The sequence below is a fragment of the Hemitrygon akajei genome, chromosome 4 (assembly GCF_048418815.1).
Source record: "Hemitrygon akajei chromosome 4, sHemAka1.3, whole genome shotgun sequence".
NCBI classification, from domain to species: domain Eukaryota; kingdom Metazoa; phylum Chordata; class Chondrichthyes; order Myliobatiformes; family Dasyatidae; genus Hemitrygon; species Hemitrygon akajei.
The window spans coordinates 28,976,291-28,998,784 of NC_133127.1; the positions used below are offsets into that span (position 1 = coordinate 28,976,291).

A 22,494-nucleotide genomic window follows, 5' to 3' on the forward strand; every position below is an offset into this window, starting at 1 on the left:
CCTGTGGCAATACAGGACCAGGTGGTTAACACAAAAAATGATCAAAAATACATAATAAAAGACTCAACAAATTCAAGATGATAAATACAGAAAATGCCAAGGGAAACCAGAAATAATCGAACACATTATAGGATCCTGCAGCAGTTTAACTCAATCTGATTACTTACACAGGCAGAATCAAGTGGCAAATATCATTCACCACAATCTTGCTTTAAAATACAAACTCAAAAAAGACACCATACCTTACTATAAGTACAAGCCTAATCCAGTTTTAGAGTCAGAGTGCTACAACTTATATTACGACCAATCCATTATTACAGATAGGACAATCCATAATAACCGTCCAGACATAATGTTACAGAATAAACAAGCAAGAACAACTTACTTAATAGATATTGCCATTGCAAACACACATAACATACAGAAATTACGAAGTGAAAAACACCTGAAATATGCTGAATTAAAAGAGGAAACTGAAAGACCATGGAACCTGAAAAGGGTATACATTGCCCCAATAGTAATATCTAAAACTAGTGTCATTCCAAAGTCACTACACAATAGCATTAAACAATTAGGCCTACCACGAGAATAGTCTGAAAATTTCTGGCAATTGAAAAATTGGTGTGCTTGGCTGTGCCCGTACCTCAGGTTTTACCAGCTTGAGCTGAGAAAAAATAAAGTACAACAATAATAGTAATAAATAAATAAGCTCTGCACTCTCTACAACATAACACGCATGTATACATCTGTATTAGTGAGTGCACATTTAATGTGTGTGAGTGTGTGTATGTATACATCTGTGGTAGAGAGTGGTTAAAGATGAAAGCTTTTAACGTGAGCATCTTGTGTACTCTTATTCTATAAGGAAAGATGAGATATATCTTAGAAACATCTCTTCTTCTTCGGCCAGGTTTCCGTTTTATTATGAACTTAAGATTGCCTTTGTAATTTGGCTGCTGTCCCCCTACACGAAAGGCTCCAGTGTTCTCTACAGGAAATTTGTGCATCCAACACTCTCTTCAAAAGAGCAGGTGAGTCAGCTTATGAAGTAACTTTACTATTCCAGTACACTGGTTAATTACAATAGGTAAACTGGGTTTACAAACCAATTCTGCTCACTAACACAGGTTGTCTATTAAGCCCATCGATACCATACCACCAATTCCTGAGACCATGGCTAATCGGTATCTTCATCATCTGTTTATCTTGGTCCAAGAACCATTAACTTAGACGTTCAAGTTCAAGTTTGATTGTCATTGTACCAAGAACATACTTACTTACTGCCCATTACACTGCTGGTGTTTAGGGCAGCAGCAAAGGTCCTCCATCTCTGTCTGTCTGTCTGTACCATCACACATAGATGAAGGATTCTTCATTGCTGTATCTGCAACTATTTTTTTTGATCAGTCAGGGTAGTTAGCCTCCTGAACCTGGAGGACCAGTGGACCATTCTTAGTCTGGCCCCTACCCTTTGATCTGTTTGGCATGGGTGACCCTACCAACACCCAAAGCACAAGGCACTGACTCTAGCTCCTGGTAGATAAGCAGCAGGGGATGGAGGGCTGATCTGACTAGGGGTCGGAGGTGAGCCAGGACCAGCTGCTCTAGGGTCTTCATGATGTGTGAGGTCAGGGCCACTGGATAGATGGATAAAACAAATGCAAACTCACAGCAAGCAGTTCAATGTAAAATAGTTACAACAGCCCAGAGTGTCACAAAATAATAGTAGTACGTGTCCCTGAGTTATTCAAGACTTTCATTAGGCCCTTCCTGGGTACTGGAACCACACATGATATTTTCCACACAATTGGGACCCTTTCCAGACTGAGATTCAGATGGAAAATGCGCTGGAGAACTCCACACAGCTGCTCAGCACACTCCTTCCGGACCCTGGGGTTCACACCATCAGATCTCAATGATTTGCCATGTCTGAGTTTCCCCAGAGCCCTTCACACCTGCTCAGTAGTGAAGGGCAGTTCATGATGACTCGGGGGATGGTGGAAGGTGGGGGCTGGGGGAAGTGAAGATTGGGACGATGGCCTTTGTTACGTGGAGGTGTGGATGGTAGGTGCAGGGTAAGGAGGGGATGTAGATTGTAGTAGGCTATCTTCTTCATCCATGTGTTGAACTGGAGTGAGGAGGAGGGAAGAGGGGAGAGGGGAGGCATTGTTGTTGAGGGAGCATTGGGTCCCTCTGCTGAAGGGTGTGTGATCAGGAGGGCAATTGTCAAACCTTTTGGACAATTGGTTTAGCTCATTAACCGATTCACAGCTGCATTCTGATGCTGTACAGCTAGACTGATTGAAGCCAGTGATGTTCTCCTTACCTCTCCACACCTCCCATGTGGTACTCTGCCCAAGCTTGTTCTCCAGCTCTTTCTAGTATTCCTTGATTTTCTCCTTTAGCTCCCTCTGCACATGTTTCAATCCCTCCATCTGCTGATCTAAAGGCTTTCTTTCTGTGGTTGAGAAGATCACTGGTGACCCATGATTTGTTGTTAGGGAAGCAGCGATTTGTCCTTGATGGTATTCCAGTGTTCACACAGAAGTTGATGTAGCCAGTGATGCAATCAGTTAGTCTGTTAATGCCCTCCCCATCTGGTTTACAAAGGACATTCCAATCAGTAACCTCAAAGTAGCCCTTCAAGGCCTTGATGGCTTCTGGAGACCATATCTTTACTGTCTTGGTGGTAACTAGCTGTTGCAGAACTTTGGGCTTATACAAGGGCATGAGGGGAATTAGGTTGTGATCTGATCTTCCTAGTGAGAGAAGAGCTGTGCGGCTTTTGCATACACAAGATCCAATGTTTTATTTTCTCTTGTATGACACTTGACAAGCTGATTTAAGGTGGGTAGGGTCGTCAAGAGAGAAACATGGTTGAACTCTCCCGATACTGCAATGTACGCATTGGGGTGTTGAATCTGGAGTCTTGTGACGGTAGTGTGTATGACATCACACGTAGCATTGAGACTGCATCGGGAAGCCAGAATGTAGACAACTAGTAATATGGCGTGGCTGAACTCACCCGGTAGATAAAACAGATGCAAACTCACAGCAAGCAGTTCGATGTAAAATAGTTACAACAGCACAGACAGTCACAAAATAATATTAGTACAAGACCCTGAGTGGCATGACCTGAAGATTGATGGTGTCTGGAATGTTGTCCTGGAGCCACATTTCCGCAAAAACAAGCACATGGCAGTTGCTCATCTTGCGCTGGGTCAGATGCAGACTAAGGCAATCCAGCTTGTCTTCCTGGGAGTGAACGCTGTAGAACACCACCGACGGGAGATCAGTCTGCAGGGGCATAGCCCCCAACCCATCGTGGATTTGAGTGCACCCGTCGCGACCCTGTTCTCTCCCTCATCGCTTCCTGCTAGCTGTAACAGGCAATGCTGTGGCATGATGGCCTGTCCTGCTCAAGAACACAGCTCCCCCACCGTCAGTCTCACCATTGAACAAGATTTGCAGTATTTTGTGTTACCAATGTCCAACAGGGTCTTGCAAACACAAGAAAAAATGTTTAAGACAAACATTTGCACCACTTGTTGGACCCATTAAGGCCACTGCGACCAAATATGACACCATTTTACTGGAAGGTTCTCTGAAGTCCCTGTCTGAACAGCATTCTATGAGAAAGAATTGTAGCATTATTCTTCACATTGAAGGAAGAGGTACTTTCTGACACCATCCTATCTGGTCAAGTCCTTCTCCTTAAAATATTGTACTGTTGGAGTGGATCAAAGTTCAGAAGTTCTTAGTTCAAAGTTCAAAGTAAATTTATTGTCACCAGATACAACCCTGAATTCATTTTCTTACAAGCATTGTCAATAAATCCATAATAGAATCAGTGAAAGACTGCACCTATTTAGGCATTCAACCAATGTGCAAAAGTCAACAAGAAGAAAGAATTAATAATACAAGAAGAAATACAAAGAAGAAATACAAGAAGAAAGAATTAATAATAATAAATAAATAAATAAGCAATAAATACTGATGAGATGAAACATCCTTGAAAGGCACTGTCTCTTTCTGTAAGAGGTATCATGCGAGCACCTTAGTGGGCTTGTGTGCAGTTGCCCATAACCTCACTAGGTTATTGGGAGTAGCGAATGGGGGTTGTGCCCTATTAACCTTCCAACCTTCACATGTCCCTGTTGCCATCGTATGAGCAATCCCTCAGTCTATGCTGTCTCAGCCAAGACTTGAGAATCATGGGCTGACGGGTCCAGGATTAAGATCAATTTGCATTCCATGTAAATGCACCCTGGAATCATAAATTTGTTCTATTGTTATGGCACAGAAGAAGGTCCGTTGGCTCTTTATATTTACCCAAGCTCCACATGGAGCAATCCCATCAATTCCATTCCCATGCTCTTTCCCCATTGTCCTGCAAAATATTTTGTTCAGTCATATCCATTCAATTCAATATAGAACTTTACAGCACAATACAGATCCTTTGGCCCACGATGTCAGGCTCTTCAGCCCACGATGTATAGGCCCTTTGGCCCATGATGTATATGCTCTTTGGCCCACGATGTATAGGCCCTTTGGCCCACTATGTACAGGCCCTTTGGCCCACGATTTCAGGCTCTTCAGCCCACGATGTATAGGCTCTTTGGCCTATGATATACAGTCGCTTCAGCCCACGATGTATAGGCTCTTTAGCCCATGATGTATATGCTCTTTGGCCCACAATGTATAGGCTGTTTGGCCCATGATGTACAGGCCCTTTTGCCCATGATGTACAGGTCCTTCAATCAAGATGTACAGGCCCTTTGGCCTATGATATACAGGCTCTTCAGCTCATAATGTCAGGTTCTTCAGCCCACGATGTACGGGCCCTTTGGCTGACGATGATCCCTTCAATCCACAATTCCCTTCTGAAGATCCTGGTTGATTCTGCTCTGTCACCTTTGCAGACAGTGAATTCCAGATCTTAGTTTCTCTCTGAGTGAAAAACATCTTCCCAACATGGTCTAAATTTTTTCTGTAAAGTTTTAAATCTGTATACCTTGGTCTTTGAATCATTTACTTGTAGGGAGAACCTTCCTTGTTTATAATAGCTAAATCTAAGTAACATGGATTATTCTAAATCAGTCAAGATGTTGTGGCAATTCAAACACAGGTTTGTGATGTAACAAACCAGGCTGTTACACAACATTGAAAAATGCCTCTTGGCTCCTAAAGCAGAGAAGTTCCTCTGTTGTTAAATAACAAAATCTTTCATCTCTTTTACTGCATTGTGCCCTGATATCCTTATAGCATTGGGCCACCTCGTATCAAAGCTTAGTTCTTAGTTGGTGAGGAATTTTACGTAGAACAGCTTATTTGTCTGTCAGTGTGGGGATGATATTCAGCACATGGATGGTATGTTCTGAAGGCTTTGTGTGAAAGGATAAAGTAAGGTGTAGTTTAAGTGGCATTCCCACAATCTTGCTAATAAATTTAGAACCAAGCCAAATGTGTGCAAAATTTTAAGGATGGTATAAGTGCTAAGGAATAATGAGGTAAATATGCATCTTAGTGGATTAATTGTTCATTGTAGATTGTCCTATGATTAGGTTAGGTGGGTTGCTGGGTGCTGCGGCTCATTGGACCAGAAGGGCCTGTTCCACGCTGTATCTCTAAATAAAATAAAATAAAATGAAGGCCCCTGTTTCAACGGTGTCTTTAGGAAGCAGAAGGAAAACCAAACACAGAAAGAGAAAAAAAACTGATCAGGCCTTCACCTTTCCAAAAGTGAGAGTTTCCCTTTTTTTGCATCAAAATTTCTGCTATTGGTTAATAAGACCTGCCAGATCCCCTCGTGTTCTCTCTGCTGTCCTGCTGAAGTTCCTGACAGCAACTGGCTGCTTTTCAGTCTTTCCTTTCCCAGAACTTCATAGTAACCACGGGTGACAGGGATGATCAGAGATGCTTCTTCAGGCTTCTCCACCTGACGTATTCACTAACCAGTGCACAGAATGAATCCGGGTTTATGATGGGAGGGGATAAGTGGCTCTCTTTTAGATGGTAATGCCTCGTGCCAACTTTTTCAAAGTACTTAGGGTGATATTTATCAAAGTTGATTTTGACGAGATGAATTCAGCAGCTTGCCAGAACCTGTAGTGTGCTTCCTGCATGGCTGTGGTTAATGTGGTCTCTAAGTCTTGTTGATAACTTGGCTGGCAACTTTATGATACACTTTTACTGAAGGTAAATCTATATCTGCAGGAGCACAGCTGCTCTGCATGTGACCACAAGGAATTGCAGAGTTGTCAACACAGCTTAGCACAGCACAGAAACCAGGCCTCCCCTCCATGAACTCAGTCTATACCTCTCGCTGTCTCAGTAAAAGCCAGCATAATCAAAGGCCCCAACCACCCTGGATATTCTCTCTTCTCCCGTCTTCAATCAGGCTGAAGATACAAAAAACTGAAAGTACGTGCCACCAGGCTCAATGACAGTTTCTACACTGCTTTTATGAAACTATTAAATAGTTGTCTAGTATGATAACATTGGACTCTTGATCTCATAATCTACTGTGTTATGATCTTACACACTGTATTGTTTGCCTGCACTGCACTTCCGCTGTAGCTATTACACTTTATTCTGCATTCTGTTATTGCGTTAGCTTGCTCTACTGCAATGCACTGTGTAATGATCTGATCTCTGTGAACAGTACGCAAGATAAGTTTTTCACTGTATATGTAACAATAACAAACCAATTCCAATTCTATAAGACCATAAGGTATAGCAGCAGAATTAGGTCATCTGGGCCATCGAGTCTGCTCCGCCATTTCATCATGGTTGATCCATTTTTCCTCTCAGTCCCAATCTCCTGCTTTCTCCCCGTATCCCTTCACGTCTTGATCAATCAAGAATCTATCATCTTCTGCCTTAAACATACGTAAAGACTTGGCCTTCATGGCCATCTGTGGCAACGAATTCCACAGATTCACCACTCTCTGGCTAAAGAAATTTCTCTTCATCTTTGTTCTAAAAAAACACCCCTTCCAATTGCAACTTGTCAGCTATAGGATGATAGGAAAGTGCAGCAATTCTTTAAGAATCTTTCCATTAAGAGTTTAAAAACAAAAACTGCTTGCAATACTCAGGTCAGGCTGAACAGAAATAATTAGCATTTCTGTTTAAATTCCTTTAACCCGAAATGTTAATTCTCTTTACAGATGCTGTCTGATCTGCTGAGCATTTCCCACATTTACTGTTTTTATTTCAGATATCCAGCATCTACAGAATGTTAGTTCCTTAAATAGATTTATTGTGACTGGATTGATATCATCTCCCTCTAGTGGTTGGATGATAACAGTAAAGGAGCCATCTGCACTGAAGCACATTGTTTTTTTCTTGATGTTTGCTTGGACATAATATTGCTGGAAAAGTAACTAGTGACAAGGGATGAAAGGATTTGTGGGTGCCACTTGCCCTTCATGAGAGTTACTTTTTCTCCAAGACCATGGAGCAATCTATTTAACTGAACCAAATGCAAGCAGAAGATGCTGGAAACACTCAGGCAGCATCAGTAAAGAGTAATGGAGTTAACATTTAGGGTAAAAGACCTGCTATTGTTCCAGATTTCCAGCATCAAGGACTTCATTGAACTCTGCTAACTCAAGCCCTGTCACCTCGGAAGTCACAAGCACAAGTTTATTGATAGTCATCAAGCCTTATAGAGTGATAGGGTCATATGACAATAGACAATAGGTGCAGAAGTAGACCATTTGGCCCTTCGAGCCTGCACCACCATTCCGAGATCATATCTGATCATCTACCAGCAAAACCCGGTTCCTGCCTTGTCCCCATATCCCTTGATTCCCCCATCCATAAGATACATATCTAGCACATGGTAGAGCATGGAAACAGGCCCTTAGTCTAATAGGTCCACACTGACCATCAGCCACCCACTTATGCTAGTCCTACCTCTTTCTCTGCATACTCCCGGATTCTACCACTCACCTACATACCAGTGCCAATTCACAATTGCCAATTAACCTCCTAACTAGCACTCTGGCATATTGATGTGGGCACCCAGAGGAAGTTATAGAGTCACAGGGAGAACATGTGAACTCTACACACAGAGCATCAGAGATTAGGATTAACCTAGGTCTTGGGATCTGTGATTCAGCAGCTCCACTGGCTACACCACTATGCTGCCTTCATTGTTCTTCTAATTCCATCAAATCATGAACTGTGTTCATGAAAAAGATGCGTATGCAAAGCAATTGATACTGTCAAGATGAATAGGAAACCCACCTTGCTTTCAGCTAACAGTGTTAAGGCAATCAAGTTAATGTAAACCCTCCTAGTTACAGATAAACAGAGGAACAAGATTCTTCAACAATTGGTTCAAGTTATTACTGGTTTCTTGTTGTTACATGTACCAAGATACAATGAGAAACTTCCTGTTCAAAATTCAAAGTAAATTTATTATCAAAGTACATATATGTCACCATATTTAACCCTGAGATTTATTACTGTGGGCATACACAGTAAATCCAAGAAACACAATAGAATCAATGAAAGACTGCAGCCAACAGGATGGGCAAACTACTAGTGTACAAAAGACAACTGTGCAAATACAAAAGAAAAAAAGGAAATAATCATATTAAATAAATAAGCAATAAATATCGAGAACATGAGATAAAGAGTCCTTGAAAGTGAGTCCGTAGGTTATGCGAACAGTTCATTGATGGGGCAAGTGAAGTTATCCCCACTGGTTCAAGAGCCTGATGATTGAGGGGTAATGACTGTTACTGAACCAGGTGGAGTGAGTCCTGAGGCCCCTGTACCTTCTTCCTGATGGAAGCAATAAGAAGAGGGCATGGCCTGGGTGGTGGGGATCCTTGATGATGCATGCTGCTTTCCTGTGACAATGCTCCATGTAGATGTGGTCAATAGTGAAGAGGGCTTTACCCATGATGGACTCGGCTATAGGATTTTTGTACTTTTTTTTCTCAGCAATATTTTTATTGTTTTTTTTTAAATCAAGAAAGCATAGTACAAAGGAGGTTTGTGCAGTACAGAATAATGTAACAAATACGCAATTCACATCTATGAAGGAGATGCACCCATAGTACAATCATGCTTTGGTTTCCTCCCTGCCCCGACCCATCCCTCCCAATTCCTATCTCCAAGCCATCATTGCATTAGCAAAAGGGGTTAAACAGAACCTTTGTCCCCACAGAGCTGCAATGGTATAGAGAAGGTGTATTTTCCTAACGCATAAACTGTTGTACGTTTACATGTCTGACTTTGTAGAATTTTACTGGAGAATGCTGAAAGTCAGGGAGTTATGTGCAGAGGAAAGGAAGAAGGGATGAACCTTTAGTTTGGCTGGGAATTCTGAAAATATTCAAGAAAGGGTCCCCACACCTTTTGAAACTTTATGTCTGAATTGAGAGTTGAATAATGGATCTTCTTAAGGTGTAGACTGGACATGATGTCCCTGAGCCACTGAGCGTGGGTGGGCGGGGCGGCATCCCTCCACCTGAGCAAGACTGCGCGCCTGGCCAGAAGAGAGGCAAAAGCCAGTATGCGACGTTTGGTCGGACTTAGGCGCATGTCCCCCTCTCCCAAGGTGCTGAAAAGAGCAATCAAAGGGTTAGGTTCCAGGTTGTAATTAAGTATTTGGGATAGAGTTTGGAAAACATCTCTCCAGTATTTTTCCAAGCCAGGGCATGTCCAGTACATGTGAATAAGGGAAGCCTTGCCCCTTTTGCATTTGTCGCATCAGGGATTAACATCTGAGTAAATACGAGATAATTTAGTTTTAGACATATGGGCCCTGTGTACGACCTTGAACTGTAACAGGCAGTGGCGGGATAGTTGAGATGCATTCTGTGTTGAGTTGGAGTTTACAGCTAAGCAGGGAGGAGTGGTGTGTATTTATTATTTGAGTAATCTTGTAAATATATTGTTTGATTAAGCACTCTTTGCTGTTTACATAATTCATTACGGGTTATATGTACAAAGTACGTGAATGGCGTATGTCACTACACTGCCATGTCAGAAGTGCATTCCTTACTAAAGAGAGAAACTAAGTCTATACGAGTTATCCCAGGCTCCCGTGCTTTTCTTTTAATTAGTTCTTGGAACTACAAAACGGAGGAAGGCCTTTCAATATTTGTTATGTTTCAATGAGAGCCCTGATTTTGTTCCTCTAAACTCCAGTGAGTACAGGCCTAGAGCCATCAAATGCTCCTTGTTTCAATCCCGGGAGAATTCTTTGAAACCTCCTCTGGACCCTTTACTGTAGTTTGTCAAAATCAGCCACTATACTTAACTCTTGTTCCTCAGAATTATAAGCTGATTGACTTTAGCAGCACTGTGAAAGTAGACCTGTCTCCCATTAGAAGACTAGCAGTAAAGGGTCAGAACTGTTTACCATCCGTTTTCAATGCTTTGGCACAAAGCCATGGTTGGGCAAGGTTAAAAAAATGTCATAGATGTGCTGGATAGCACGATAAATTGTTGACAGTTGCTGAAAGGTACGTATGTGTACCGATATTAGGTTGCCAAACCTAAAATTAGTTTGGAAAAACATCAGTACAAGTTTGCAAAGCCGTTTGTTGAGAGAAAAATTGTTGAATACACAATTTTTGATTATTGAATAAACAAGTTGGTTTATTTTACAAACTAGTTAAAGCTTTCACCCAGCACAGACTGTGACCTGCCTGGAAAACACCCTGTTCCCTTTGAAGCTGCACCTGCACCTGCACCGGACATTCCAGTGTAACTTAAAGATGCCAGACAACGTGACTTAGATTTTTGCCTCTGATTAATTGCAACATGTGTCGCAACCCCCCCCCCCCACCCCTCCCCTCGTGACTGAATTGCGTAACAGCTACTCTGTAGCTTAATTAATTTTTAGTTTGCTCTGTGTGTTAAGAGAAAAGTACTACAGGGAAACAGAAAGCCTCTGCTGGGGAAATCGGCTCAATGCTTTTCTAAAATAAGCATAACTTCCCATATTGAGAATTGCACTGTGGTGATTTTCGCTTTAGAGTAAAGTGGATAGTCAGGAAATTCTATGCTGTGACTTGTAAGTGTAGAATGTTTGGAACTTGTGTAATTTATCTGGTTCCTCTGGATTCTCATTGTTGGATTGAGCAAATATGATGGGGTTTGATTTTCCATTTGGTGTACAGCTCCAATTCCCATTCCATTACCCAAGAGTAGATCACAGCTAACTTCAGTTATTGGAAGATATTCTACGGGCGTGGATATATAAGTAACTGGTTAAAACAGGGTCTGCTGAGAGATAGTCTTACTGCGTGGTAGGTCTGTTCGTGTCTTCTGCTCTTCGTGTGTTGATTGGGTGGGGGCTTTGTTTCTTCATGGGAGTGAGACAGGGACGATGATGGGACAGGAATGATAGGTCCATTTGCTCTTCATAAGTGAGTGAGTTGTGCTTTCTGTTCGCCATGTGGTGAATGGGAGGGAGATTTGATTATCCTTTACGCGTGATCTGGTCAGAGTCTTGATTCTCCATGCTACAACTGATTTGAAAACTCAGGTCTTCAAGGGACAAGGTCTTGTGCCAAGTGAGACAATGTATGAGTTAGGACTATTTGCAAATTGAACAGGTCCACGGTAATTGTTGACTGTAGAATGGGCTACAATATGACCAAAAATCAAAGAATTATACTTTTGATTCTCTTTTTTTTTCAGAAAAGCTACAGCAGTAGAGTTAGGCCTGGACAAAAACAGGTAGGCCAGGACAGGATGGTTGTTCTAATTGTGGGGGAGAAGGAGAGAGTACCAGACTCGTGTATGTGAGCCTGCCTGAGGTGTGGCCTAGCCCAGCAGAAGACTCTTTCTCACACTTTGCTTGTTTTCCTTGCAGGAGATTGATGAATACCTGAGCCAGGCAAAGGATCGGAGCTACGAGGCGGTGGTGCAGTTTGGAAGGCGTGGGCTGAATGTGGCGGCGACTGCTGCTGTCACAGCTGCTGCCAAGGTAATCACCGCAGAACCCGTCCCTCGGCACCTCAGCACACGACACCCGTCGTTACGGATAGAATGTAATCCCTGGAACCATTTAATCAAAATAATATTTGACTTCCTGCTTTGCAGCAGCCTGATTACAAGCTCATCATCACAGTTCATAATATCCCAGTAGAACCCCACAGCATTTGACGTGTCCTATAGTGATTATAGGTCAGTTTGATGAAAATCTGTGCTTAGTGTCCCAAGGTGTGGGAACAGGCTTTTTGGGCCTCTGTGTTTGTGCTGAACATCATGTTCCTATTTTCCAGCCCATCTTCTATACCATAATGTTTCAAGTGCTCATCCGAATCCTTCTTCAATGTTATGAGAACATCCACCTGCACCACCCCACCCTTGAGATGAACAGAAATCATCCTCAAATCCCCTGTAAACTTCCTACACCTCACTTAAACCTATGCTCTCTATTTATAGCTAGCCCAACCAAGTGGAAAACTTTCTCCCAAAACTACCCTCTCCTTGGCCCTCATATTTTGTACACCTCAGTTAGATTATCGCTAACCCTTCTCCACTCCAAAGTTAAACGGCCAACCTCACCATAGCTGAAATGTTCCAGGCCAGGCATCATCTTGGGGAATCACCTCTGCCATCAGACCATAGAATCATAGAAATGTACAGTACAGAAACAGGCTCTTTCTAGCCCACTGTGTCAACTGTGAGACTGAGCTACACTGGATGCATTTGGTCCCCATTAGATCATTTTCTTCAACCAATGTGGATAACTTCACTCACCTCAACACTAAACTGATTCCACAATCTATGGACTCACTCTCAAGGATTCGACAACTCATGTTCTCAATATGAGTTATTATTTATTCTTCGTTTGTTTTTGTATTTGCACATTTTGTCTTCTTTTGCACACTAGTTGTTTGTCTTTGTGTGCAGTTTTTCACTGATTCTGTATATTTTTGTATCCAATGTCAATGACCACAAGAAAATGTATCTTGAGGTAGTATCTGGTCACATAAGAATATTTACTTTGACTTTGAATTTTGAACCTCTCCTATCTAAGTCCCTTGCTCAAATGCCTTTTAAATGGCCTCTGGTAGCTTGTTCCAGGTATTCATCACCCTACCCATCAAATCTCCTTTAAATTTCTCCTTAAACTTGTGTCTTCAATTTCTAGACAGCTCTGTCCTGGGAAAAAAAGCTCTATCCTACCTATGCCCCTTATAATCTTATAAACCTCGACATAAGTTCACACCTCAGACTCCTACATTCCAGTGTGAAGAGACTTAGCCTCTCCAGCCTTCCCTTATAACTACGATTCCTCTCCTTCCTGTTAGTATTACCAAAACTTAAACATGCCAGTGATGTGTCCAAGTACTGCTGAGATCATGAAGGGAATTCAGAAACAAAGTTCACTAAACAATGGGAGCACAAAATCATTCCAGCCTAGGAGGTGAGTATTCCACCCACTGAGTCCATGTCAGCTCTTTGCAGACCAGTTCAGTCGGTCTATACTCTTGCTTTCTCCTCTAGACCTGCAAATTATTTTATTTCCCATATCTTTCCAATTTCTATCTGAAGCCTGTTAGACTCCTTCTTCCTCATCATTGCAGGTTCTATATTCTAGGTTGCATCCACCCTATGTCAATGTTTTTGCTCACATTTCCTTATTTACCTCCTTCCTTCCTTATCGGATTCCACCATCTACCACCTCTGTTGCCTCCACCAACACCTCCCAGCCTCTGGCGGTTCCCACTCTTACCTTCTCCACCTGCCCCTATTACCCCTGCTCACCTCAGTCCACCTTTTTCTTTGTAGCTCTTGCTTCGCCCTTTGTCCTGGCTCTCTTCCCTCTATCCAGATGACCTGAAATCTTGACTGCCCATTTCCACAGATGCTGCCTGACCCACTGAGTTCCTCCTGCATTTTGTATGCAAATACTGAATCTTATTGTAAAATCTCATCTGATTCACTAACATTTTCTGAGTTGGGGTTGGTCTTCAATGTGATTCAGAATCAGACTTTAACATTATTTCATTTATGCTTCTGATTTAATGCATGGTTCTGACCGGCTTAAACAATGGCTGTATTCTATTCCTTTCTTCATAATGTGGTACACAAAACGGAGATAAAATAATACAACTATTCAACGAGGCCGTTCACTACCACCTTCTCAATGGCAGTTTGGATGGGCAAGAGCTGCTAAGTTTGCCAGCATTGTCCAGTTTCTGAAAAATGAATAAAAATGGTTACGCATTTTGCATGATTAGTTACAGAGTAAGTTTCTATAGTGCCTTTGACACATCTTTTATATAAAGAAAGAGCTATACAAAGCAACACAAAGAATTCTTCTCTGGTATAGAACTTGATCTTTATTTTCTCGTTTCTGAATTGTCTGTGTCTGACTGAACTATATTAACATTCAAACCAAAAAATGGATAGATAAATCAAACCCTGAGACTAGAAATAAAGGTCATAGATTATGGGTGAAAGGTGAAATATTTAAGGGGAACCCAAGGGGGAGCTTCTTCACTCAGGGTGGTGAGAGTACAGAACAATCTGCTGTCAGAAGTAGTGGATGTGGGTTCGATTTCAAAAGTTAAGAAAAGTTTGGATAAGTGCAAGGATGGGAGGTGTATGGTGAGCTATGGTCATGGTACATTGATGGGGCTAAGCAGAATGATATTTTGACACGCACTAGATGGGCCAAAGGACCTATTTCTGTGCTGTGACATGCTTTGACTCTACTGTTATGTTGTTGATGTCATACAATGTCTCCCCAGGTGCAGGTGTACAACAGTTTAGAAGCACCTACATTATGAGAGTACCTGATTATGATTACAGGAACCAAGTGTGAGGTAGATCCCCACAGATAAGCGCATTTGGTGGTTTAGAAATTGTTGAATAGATTATAGCACCCCCTAGCAAAAAATGTTAACTGCTTGAATCATATAGGACTTTGATGAGACCAGGTCTGGGGTGCGATGAACACAAGAGATTTACAGATGCTGGAAATTGAGAGTAACACACACAAAATGCTGGAGATACTCAGCAGGTCAGACAGCACCTGTGGAGAGGAATAAACAGTCAATATTTTGGACTAAGACCCTTCATCAGGATTGGAAAGGAAAGGGGCAGTAACAGAAGTCTTCCCCTGACTCACCTTCGCATTCTGACTTCTTCTCCCTTCACGATGAGGAGTCTTGGTGTGAAACGTTGACTGTTTATTCCTCAGTGTAGATGTTGCCTGACCTGCTGCGTTCCCCCTTCGTATGTGTTACTCTGGAGTACTATGTAGGGCACTGGGCTCCTTTCAGGAAGGCTTTTAATGCATTGGAAACAGCCCAGTAGATTTTCTTTCAACTGATGCCAGGAATGAGTGAGCAGCCTGAAGAGGAAAGGTTGGACAGGTTAGGCTTGTATCTACTGTTCCCTCTGAGCTGCGCAGTTGTGAGGCCGTACAGTAACTGAAATGCTCCTGTGCACATTTCCGTTTTTGCCACACAGCCAGAATTTTCTTTTATATAAAGTGCTGCACAGTTTTCAGGCTGTGTAAACATCTCCTGCTCGGAACAAGGGTTGGTCCGCGCAGCTGTAAAACAATTATAGAGAATGTTGCTTGTATCGCCAGAGTTTAGAAGTGTGATGGGGGACTTAAGTGAAACACAGTAAGATCCTGAAAATTCCTGACAGGATAGATACAGAGAGGGAGTTTCCTATCTCATTAAATGGTGCAGCAGGCACAAAAGACCAAGCGGATGATTCCTCCTTCCATGTCGTACATTTGCTCTGTGTTCACTTAAAAAAGCAATGGAATGAGGCTAAGAGGTAGCTGCAAAACTTCCAGCAATAGAATGTACTTAAAGTACATTTTCAACTTGCCCATCGGAGTCTGACAAATTCAGTGTCAGTTGGACGATGTGACACCACCTCCCCCACCATCCATCCCTCTGCTCAATGTCCACTTACCCTTTTCTCTCTCCATTTGTTCTGTATAGAATGTAGTGGGATGAATCTAAACTTTCTCCATCTTTTTGCCATGTATTCTAACAAGAAAGTAGATTGCTTGACTTTAACTTGTGTTTTGCTTAACCAGATAATAGTATAAGGAGCATGAGATCTTTGCAAATGCATCGACTAATTGTTCAAGTTCACGCTGTTTTTTTTAATAGAAATCAGCACATTCAGCTCTCAACCTTTGGCTGTGAAAATGTTTCTATTCCAATTAAACAAACCCAGTGGCCAATAACTGAGTTTGATTTGAGCAATTCTGCTCAGCCAGTTCTCCGTATCTCTAGATTAACTGGAGTTACGTACACAAAAACACCGCTGAAGAGCAGCTGTCAAACAGCTGAGTTCAGAATCAGACCCAGAACATTAACGAGGAAATAATTCCAGATTTAGTAACAAAAAGAGAGTAATCCCACATTAAAACCAAAATTAACTTTGGGGCACCGCTTTGTTGAGCATCTCTGCTCCATACACCAAAAGCGGGACTTCCCAGAGGCCAAACATTTGAATTCCCATCCCCATTCCTGGTCCAACATGTCGGTCCATGAGCCATGACCTCCTCTTGTCCCAAGATGAGGCCACTATCAGGGTGGAGGAGCAACACCTTGTATTCTGTCTGGGAGCCTCCACTCTGATGGCATGAATGTTGATTTCTCCTTCAGGTTAAAGTAAGTTCCCTCCCCTTCCCCCTCTCTCTATTCCCCACACTGGCCTTTTACCTCTTCTCACCTGCTTATCATTTCCCCCTGGGTCCCCTCCTCCTTCCCTTTCTCCTATGGTCCACTCTCCTCTCCTATCAGATTCTTTCTTCTCCAGTCCTTTACCTTTTCCACCTACCAGCTAACCTCCTTCACCTCCCCCAACCTTTTTTATTCTGGTTTCTTCCCCCTTCTTTTCCAGTTCCGAAGAAGGGTCTTGGCCAGAAATGACAACTGTTTATTCATTTCCACACATGCAGAGTTCCTCCAGCATGTTGAATGTGTTGCACCAAAATTAACCGATAAGGAGTTCTCCTGATGCATGAACACACTATTACTTTCCAGGCCAACCTTGGGCTGGAGGTCTGAGGATCTGTGCTTATGACAGTCTGCTGTATTTTTCTACTCTTACTACATTTGGCTTCCTATTCTTGTTAGCTCCGATATAGTTCAACAAATGCCATTCCCAAAGGCAGTCATGTTGACATGATTCCTGTACATCTGTTTCAATAACAGAAGTTTTTTGGACAGTGATGCCACTGACACATTGATTGACCCGCTATGAAATTCCAGTCTTATAGACAATTTGCATATTTCTCCCTGTTTTGTACTTCTGTTGGATTTTTCCCCGCAGGCTTAAGACGACAAGGAAATTACTTGATTTAACGTGATGTATTTTTGAATGAAGTGTTGCCTCTACACAAAAGATTTTGATTTGGAATTTTGAGGCCTCAAAATCCCATTTCGCATCACAGGAATGTAATTAGACAGGATAATATGTCGACAGGGACCATAAACTTTGTCAAAGAAGCAGGTTTTTTTTTACACAATTACAGAACGATTCCAAAGTGGAAGAATGCTGTGGGACCAAGATCATGGAAGTATTCGGATGATAATTTTATTGAGAGACTCTTGTGCCTTGGTTGCTACTCTGGCACCAACTGATGAACTGATGATTAGGCGTATAAGATGATGAGATACATTGATTGTGTGTATAGTCAGAGGCTATTTCCCAGGGCTGAAATGGCTAACATGAGAGAGCACAATTTTAAGGTGCTTGGAAGCAGGTACAGAGGAGATGTCAGGGGTAAGTTTTTTTTTGCAGAGAGTGGTGAGTGCGTGAAATGAGCGACATTGGTGGAGGCGGAAATGATAGGGTCTTTTAATAAGAGACTCCTGGATAGGAACATGGAGCTTAGAAAAATAGAGGGCTACAGGTAACCCTAGGTAATTTCTAAAGTAAGCACATGTTTGGCACAGCATTGTGGGCCAAAGGGCCTGTATTGTGCTGTAGGTTTTCTATGTTTCTATATTACTGACATCAAATACCTAAGTGTTGAGCCATCAAGTCTCCACCTGCTGCTAAAGATCTTGAACTTCTATATGAAATTACCAAATAACCAACAAAGAACTTTGGGTGATTGTGGTTCCTGAGAAACAAAATAAGCAGCCTGGGGAATTGAAGCCATATTCCAATCGTAAAGAGCACATTGCACGGTCCTCGTGTTCTTGCCTTCACCTGGTTGCCTGAAACTCAGAGTCATAGCAAAATAGAGCATGATATCAGGCCCTTCACAGCGTCCTCCCTGCTTGTCACAGTGTCAAGAGGATTGACGATGGCAGGTGGTAAACATTGCTTACATGTTAGCAAGGTCTTTGACAAGGTCCCAGATGGTAGACTGGTCTTGAAGGTTAGGTCAGTGTGAATCAGGGTAAGCTAGCAAACTAGATACAAAATTGGCTTGGAGGTAGGAGTCTGAGGGTGGTATGCAATATGCAATTAAAAGTATTAATTGCAACAACATCACAAACACATAGGTATCATCAGAGCCGCATCACTCACAAGAACAAACATAAATTATGATAAATTATACAAGAGAAAATATAGATAGTTATTACAATAGAAGTACATTGTAGTGCAAAGTGTTGCTATACTGAGATAGTGATTAGGGTTGTGCAGGTTGGTTCAAGAACCAAAAGGTAGAAGGGAAGTAGCTATTCTTAAAGCTGGTGGTATCAGACAATGTTAAAAAGAGTTTACACTGGTACACGGATAGAAGACGAGAGAGGGAAGGTTTAAAAGGGACCCGAGGGGAAACCTTTTCAGAAAGAAGGTGATGGTGATAATAGAATGAGCTGCCAGAAGAAGTGATAGAAGTGGGCACAACTACAATGTTTAAAAGCATTTGAACATGTACACGGATAGGAACTGTTTAGAGGGAAATTGGCTAATCATAGAAAAATGGGACTAACTCGGGTAAGCAACTGGGTCAGCATGGACAGGTTGGGCTGAAGGACTTGTTTCCTTGCTTGTATAAAAACATAAGAAATAGGAGCAGGAGTAGGCCATCCGGCCCATCGAGCCTGCCCTGCCATTCATTGCTGATCTGTCCATAAACTCAGCTTCATCCACCTGCCTTTTCCTCATAACCCTTAATTCCTCTACTACTGTATGTAAAAATCTATCTAACTCTTATCTTAAATATATTTAGTGAAGAAGCCTCAACTTCTTCCCTGGGCAGAGAATTCCACAGATTCGCCACTCTCTGGGAAAAACAGTTTCTCCTCATCTCCGTCCTAAATCTTCTCCCCCGAACCTTCAGGCAATGTCCCCTAGTTCTAGTCTCACCTACCAATGGAAACAACTTTTCTACTTCTATCTTATCTATCCCTTTCAAAATTTTGTATGATTCTATAAGATCCCCTCTCATTCTTCTGAATTCCAGAGAGTATAGTCCCAGGCGACTCAATAAGTCTCCTAATTGGTTAACCCTTTCATCCCTGGAATCAACCTGGTGAACCTCCAAAGCCAGTGTATCCTTTCTCAAGTATGGAGACCAGAACTGCGCACAGTACTCCAGGTGTGGACTCTGTGAATTCTAGTGGAAACGTTAATGATTCCAAAATGCTAATATGATAATTGTATTCCGTTCATGTTCATCCAGCTGGGATCTGGGGGAAGTAACGCCAATAGACTGATAGCAAGATCAGCATCTTTAGCAAGATCAACTCCAGTATTGGTAGAAACCCACTGAACGCTTTATGATTCAATGAACCTAAATTGATGTAATGGCCTTGCCCTTTTGCTATATGAGTTTGGTGATATTAGTAATGGTGAAAAAGCAATTAAATACTTTGATTCCATGTAACACACAAAATTCTGGAGGAACTCCACAGGTCAGGCAGTATCTCCAGAGAGGAATAAAGAGTCGACGTTTCGGGACAAGACCCTTTAGATTCCTAATGAATAGCCTTGGCATGTACAATGTCTGTTTATTCCTTTCCATAGATGCTGCTAAGCTCCTCCAGCATTGTGTGTGTATATTACACTGGGTTTCTAGCTTCTATAGAACCTAACAACTCTAATGGAATTTCTTGAGGTTGCAAATAGTAAACTAGAAAAAAACGTTTTGTCATCTATATCAACGATCTGAGTGATAATGAGGTTAACTGGATCAGCAAATTGGTGAATGACACCGAGATTGGGGGTGTAGTGGACAGTGAGGAAGGCTATCAGAGCTTGCAGCAGGGTCTGGACCAGCTGGAAAAATGGACTGAAAAATGGCAGATAGAATTAATGTAAACAATGTGAGGTGTTGCTCATCGGTAGGACCAAGCAGGGTAGGTCTTACACAGTGAATGGTTCAGCACTGAGCAGTGCTGCAGAGCAGAGGGATCTGGGAATACAGGTCCATAATTCATTGGAAGTGGCATCACAGGTTGATTGGGTCATAATAAAAGCTTTTGGCACATTGGCCTTCATAAATCAAATTATTGTGTACAGAAGATGGGAGTCTATGTTTTAGTTTTATAATACATTGGTGAGGCCTAATTTGAAATACTGTGCACAGTTTTAGTCACCTACCTACAGGAAAGATGTAAACAAGATTGAAAGAGTAGAGAGAAAACTTACAAGGATGTTGCTGGGACTGGAGGACCTGAGTTATAAGGATAGATTAGGACTTTATTTCTTGGAACTTAGAAGATTGAGAGGACATTTTATAGAGGTATGCAAAATTATGGGGGGTATAAATAGAGTAAATGCAAGCAGGCTTTTTCCACTGAGGTTGGGTGGGACTACAACTAGAGTTCATGGGTTAAGAGTGAAAGGTAAAAAGAGGCACATGAGGAGAAATGTCTTCACTCAGGTTTGTGAGAGCGTGAAATGAGCTGCCAGCACAAGTGGTGCATGCGAGCTCGATTTCAACATTTAAGAGAAGTTTGGATAGATACATAGATGGGAGGGGTTTGGAGGACTGTGGTCCCAGCGTAGGTTGATGGGAAGAGGCAGTTTAGATGGGCCAAAGGGCCTGTTTCTATGCTGTACTATTCTATGAATCTATGACTCTATAAGGGACAACCAATGGACATTCTTGGATCTTCAGAATGCTTTTGATAGAGCATAAGTTTAAAGCACATGTGATTATGCACATAAACCACCTAATTTCTCTAAACACAAGAGATTCTGCGGAGACTGGACATCCAGAGAACTATGAAGGGTCTTAGTCAGAAATATCCTCTCTTTATTCAGCTCTATAGATGCTGCCTGATCTGCTGAGTTCCTGCACATTTTGTGAGTGTTACTCTGGATTTTCAACATCTGCAGAATCTCTTGGCTTTATATTTTTGAATCCATGTTGATATTGTGTTATTCAGATCAGTTCATGGGACATAAAATAGTGTCATTCCAATGAATTCATTAGAGTATTTTATTTACTTCATTTCACAATTCCTACTGGAATAGCTGCTTTTAGGCAGCTATGACTATATTATAATAGTGAATTATTTTTACTGTGGCAGTCCTTGTCTCTGCTGGATTGTTAAAGGTGGTGTCTGTGGGAAGAAGTTTGAATTCTTGTGGGAAGAGCCAGGCATTCTTAGTTCTGTGACTGAAGTTAGTGGAGCTGACTACATGAGGTTGGATATACAGGAAGTGACAGGCAATGTTCATACACATGTTCAATGTGAGTAGCCTGAGATGTCTTTCCCCTTCCCTGTACTATGTCAGCTTATCATAGTAGACAAAAATGCTGGGAGAGCTCAGCAGGTCAGGCAGCATCTGTGGCAGGATTCCCAACATTTTTTAATGCCATGGATCAATACCATTAAACAAGGGATCCGTGGACCCCAGGTTGGGAACCCCTTAATATAGGGAGGAATAGACGTTTCGGGCGGAGGCCCGTTGGCTTTTTATTCCTCTCCATAGATGCGGCCAAAGCTGCTGAGTCCACCCTGCTTCTCCGAGTGTGTTACTCCAGATTTCCAGCATCTGCAGAATCTCTTGTGTGTTTATGATTTTCAGCTTATCAGAACTGCTTTCTCTGCAATAGGTGTCAAGCCTTCTCAACCTAATCCTTTATATGGAGTTAAAAGAGGGGAAGATAATTTGGAATGTGTAGCTACTAACCCCGTACTAATAAACCCTGCCTAATTCAGATTCCTTGCTTTTTGCCATTTGTTGGTTTCTGCGTTTAAAGCATAGGTAACTAATATGAACTCCCACAGACAAGTAACACTGATCTGGAGAAACCTGTGACTTCCAATATGATAGTAAGGATGAAGTCAAGTGTATTATCAATGATCAAGCAAGGGGAGCAGATCTACAGAGGTTCTCTATATTTGGATGTGCTTTACAGTTTTGGTGTGATGAAGAGTGTTAATTATAAAACCATAAGACCATAAGACAGAGGAGGAGAACTAGGCCGTTTGGATCATCGAGTCTGCTCTGCCATTCCATTGTGGCTGATTTATTATCTCTCTCAAGCCTATTCTCCTGCCTTCTCCCTGTAACCTTTGAAACCTTTTCTAATCCAGAACCTATCAACCT

At 42.0% G+C, this 22,494-nt stretch overlaps 1 protein-coding gene across 9 annotated transcripts in view; it reads left to right on the forward strand.

Annotated features, from left to right (window-relative positions):
- LOC140726183 (receptor expression-enhancing protein 1-like) overlaps window positions 1–22,494 on the forward strand; it is an 88,289-nt gene that overhangs the window by 33,709 nt on the left and 32,086 nt on the right. For 8 of the 9 annotated variants that reach the window (XM_073042201.1, XM_073042203.1, XM_073042204.1 and 5 more), the window contains exons 4-6: window positions 911–1,031; window positions 11,674–11,712; window positions 11,849–11,962. In XM_073042201.1, coding sequence (XP_072898302.1) covers window positions 911–1,031; window positions 11,674–11,712; window positions 11,849–11,962 — 274 coding nt within the window. The remainder of the gene's footprint in view (window positions 1–910; window positions 1,032–11,673; window positions 11,713–11,848; window positions 11,963–22,494) is intronic. The other variant, XM_073042202.1, reaches the window with a different exon arrangement.